Here is a 4,477-nt window from a genome sequence, read left to right on the forward strand (position 1 = left end):
AGGTGAGTTGTGTTTTGTGTATTAAGGCCGACGGGCCTATATACTTTTTGAAGATAAAATAACCTATGTAAGTTCCTGTAAATTGCTAATGTAAAATAAATGACAATGCCAACACAATTGTATTTTAATTAATAATACTCAAACAATTAATGAGCAGTACTGATAGCGCCACATTGTGTTGCCTATCCACTAAGCCGTGAAGGCAAATTTTAATAAGACTTTAAAAGGCCAAACGCGAGCCATCATTTGGTGACCTCGACGTGATTGAGTATTATTAAAACAACAAATAAAAAGAGATTGATTTGTGTTGGTTACTGTTATTTATTGTTCAGTATATTATTGTAGTATTGTAAATTCATTCAACATTCAGCCATCAAGTTCTTCAATCAAAATGGGAGTCAACGACGGATCAATCCCAGCTGAGTTAGTGAAGTTGATCAAAAAGAGAGATTCTGCAAAGAAGTCCATGGATTCAATTAAAGCTTTTGTCGACAAGTATGATCCTGCTACAAAAACACTGAATCAACTTCAAACTAGATTAGACAACCTAATGCAATACATGTCTAAATATGAGTCGATTCAAGATGATATTGAGGACCATGAAGCAGTTACCACTGAAATGCTAGATGACAGAGTCAGTGTTGATGACTTCTTCTGTTCACTCAAAGCTGACGTTTTAGACTTAGTCGAGCGCCAAACCAAGGCACCATCCAATAGTTCAAGAGCAACATCACAACCGATTATTCGTGACTCAATGAAACTTCCGTCCATTCCACCTCCTAAATTCGATGGCGATCTGCAAAACTGGACATCATTCCTTGACGATTTCAATGCCAGGTTCCACCTCAATCAAGGATTGTCTGATGTACAGCGTTTGCAGTTCTTAAAATCCTGTTTGTCTGGTCCTGCAGCAGAGGTAGTGCGTACCATTCCAACAACCGATGCTAATTATCGTATAGCTTATGATGTGCTTGTAGAAAGATATGAAAACAAGTCACTTATTATCCAGTCTCATATACGGTCTTTGTTTCAAACACCGCAAGTGCACAAACCTGCTACCAGTGAATTAAGACAGTTGCATCACCATGTTGTATCTCAAGTGAACGCACTGAAGGCACTTGGACAACCAGTTGAAAAATGGGATGCATGGCTAGTGACATTATTGTGCTGTAGACTAGATCCAACCACCGTAGGAGAATGGCAACTATTACAATCATCTAAGGATCTACCTAAATTTACTGATCTGGAAAAATTCTTAGCCAACCGTGTGTCTGCATATGAGGTCGGTGAAGTAAGCAACCAGTCAACTCAACTCAAACAGTCGTCTACTGGCATTCGTCCAATGCAAAAAAGAGTACTATTAACCAATCAAACCGACAAAGTTCCACTTAAGGAAAAACAATGTTTAATATGTCCAGAGCAACATCGGTTATCAGTGTGTGAAAGTTTCACTAAAATGTCTTTGCCTGAACGCCAAGATTTAGTGTTTAAAAACAGGTTGTGTTATAATTGCTTGTATCCAGGTCATCAAGTCCGTCAGTGTCGTGGTGGTAACTGCAATAAATGTGGAAAACGACACAACACTAAGTTGCATAGTGATGCCCCATTTATCCCTCCTGCCTCAGCGAATGAACAGTCACCATCTACACAAAACCAATCTGTTGTAACGTACGTTGAACATGGTAACAACAATTCTACTGCAAAGAAGCAAATAATATTAGCTACTGCACTGATCAATTTAACAAATGCAGCTGGCCACCAAGTTCAGTGTCGTGCCATCTTAGACTCTGGGTCTCAAGTCTGTCTGATAACAAAGGAGTGCGCATCAAGATTAAATATCAGTCTTGTTAAAAGCTCGCTATCGATAGCAGGTATCGGGTCGGTATCTGCCAAAACAGGCACAATGATAAGTACTACAATGTGTTCAAGACTTAATGACTTTGAAGCATTCATTAACTTCCATGTAATTGATTCGATTACTAACAGCTTGCCCACTCACCGTATTGACATGGAACCACTACATATTCCACACACTATTAGTAGCTGTTTAGCCGACCCTCGTTTCAATGAACCAGCTTCAATTGATATTCTACTTGGTGCAGAGATATTCTATGAATTGCTAATTGGTGAAAGTATGAAGATTAGTCCACTTGTAACACTTCACAACACCAATCTTGGTTGGGTTTTTACTGGATCAACTCAAATCAATAATGTGCAACCACTATCAAAAATCTTTCTTCTACGTCATAGCAATCAGTCAGCTATAGCTCTCATTGCCCAATCATGCTCGAACAACTTATCATCTGAGGCATGGGCTGAAGATCATTTTAAAAATAACGTTTCTCGTGACGATCGTGGTCGCTTTGTGGTAAGATTACCGTTTATTCAAGATCCATCAGTTTTAGGTGATTCAAGATTCATGGCACAGCAACGTTTCTACAATCTAGAACGCAAATTGTTAAAAAACCCTTCACTTGCTTCAGATTACAAGGATTTCATGAATGAGTACCTTGAATTGGGCCACATGGAGAAGGCTCAAGATACTGATTGCCCCACATATTATCTTCCGCATCACTCAGTGTTCAAATCCAACAGTTTAACTACAAAAATGCGTGTAGTCTTTGATGGTTCTGCTACATCTAAATCCGGGCACAGTCTCAACGACATTCTACTATGTGGACCAACTGTGCAACCTGATTTAATTTCTATAATTCTGAGATTTCGAATCCACAAAATTGCTCTTACTGCAGACATAGCCAAAATGTACAGGCAGATACGGGTCTCTCCCGAAGATTGTGATTTTCAAAGAATATGCTATAGAGAAAGTCCTGCTGAACCATTGAAAGACTATAGGCTTTTAACTGTCACTTACGGTACCAGAGCTGCATCATTTCTTGCCACTCGTTGTTTACTTGAGCTAAGTTACAATGTCAAAAATCATGCAGTCCAGCGCGCTATTCAACAAGATTTTTATGTTGACGACTTACTAAGTGGCGGTCAAGACGAAACTGAGTGTTATGAACTTTTTCAAAATTTATCTAATGAACTTGACAAGGCTGGCCTACCCCTTCGCAAGTGGTGCTCAAACTCAAAATCAATTATGTCGAAAATGTCAGTTCCGGAACGAGATCCTACTTATCTGTTGTCTATCAATGAAGAAGATACTGTTAGCACACTAGGTCTCACTTGGCAACCAAGTAATGACTGTTTCAAATTCATTTTTAAGGATTTGTCAAGACCTTTTCACATGACTAAAAGAACACTATTATCCAACATAAACAGTGTTTATGATCCAGTAGGATTCCTAACACCTGCCCTGATTCGAGGAAAAATGTTTATGCAACAGTTATGGTCCTCAAAGTTGAACTGGGATACACCACTGTCCACTGAACTCCAAACCAAGTGGACCAATTTCTATCAAAGTCTCAAGTTCTTGGAGCAGTTATCAATACCGCGTCGCGTTCCATTTGATAATACCACATCAGTCCAACTGCATGGTTTCTGCGATGCATCACAAAATGCTTTTGGTGCTTGTATTTACTTTCGATCAACTACCACATCGCAATGTCAACTATACTGTTCTAAGTCCAGAGTAGCTCCACTGAAGCCCAGCACAATTCCACGATTGGAACTTTGCGGAGCCCTTCTTTTAGCAGAACTGGTCAGCATGGTTATGAGAGAACTAAAACGTATCAAGATTCATTGTAACCCTAGTAATGTAATCTTATGGTCTGATTCATCTATTGTCATATACTGGATCAATAGTGACAAACCACTCAAATCCTATGTCTCCAACAGGATAGCACAAATATTGGATCTAACCCAACCCACACAATGGCGTCATGTACCAACGGCCACCAATCCTGCAGATGTAATTTCCCGTGGATGCTCAGCTGAATCACTTTTGTCAAATGAACTTTGGTGGAACGGTCCCAAGTGGTTGAGCCAGGCTGAGGACCTGTGGCCGTCTAATAATGTCATCCATACTGATTTACCTGAAGTAAGAATAGTTCGTCCAGTTCTTGTAGTGAGTCAGTCATCAGAATGTCAATTCGAAGAAAGATATTCTTCTTGGTCTAGATTGAACCGAATTACCGCATATATTCTAAGATTTTGCCACAATGCTCGCACTAAGTTGATCTCTGACCGGTTATTAAATTCACTAAGTGTAACTGAAATATCCAATGCCGCCACAGTGTTGCTGCGAAAAATGCAGTCCATCTCATTTGCACCAGAAATTGCCGAACTTAAGTCCAGTAGGCCTGTTGGACGTCGTAGTGCGTTGCGTACACTGAACCCATTTATTGACCAGGATGGTCAAGTGCGAGTTGGAGGCAGACTCATCAACGCTGACATTGCATACACCAGCAAATGCCCAATTGTACTACCAGCAAAAGGTACAATCACAAGACTTATCTTTGAATACGAACACAAGCGTTTAATTCATATTGGCCCTCAAGGATTACTGGCAAACATT

General features: G+C 39.9%; 1 protein-coding gene across 1 annotated transcript; it reads left to right on the forward strand.

Moving 5' to 3' along the window:
• Positions 1 to 391: 391 nt before the first annotated feature.
• Positions 392 to 4,468, forward strand: LOC111030549 (the record flags this gene model as incomplete). The annotated part of the gene is made up of 1 exon (XM_022310092.1): positions 392 to 4,468. A coding segment is annotated over exon 1 (4,077 nt), but the record flags the coding sequence as incomplete, so codon positions are not given.
• Between the last annotated feature and the right edge of the window lie 9 nt (positions 4,469 to 4,477).

Source organism: Myzus persicae, unplaced genomic scaffold (assembly GCF_001856785.1).
Source record: "Myzus persicae strain clone G006 unplaced genomic scaffold, MPER_G0061.0, whole genome shotgun sequence".
NCBI classification, from domain to species: domain Eukaryota; kingdom Metazoa; phylum Arthropoda; class Insecta; order Hemiptera; family Aphididae; genus Myzus; species Myzus persicae.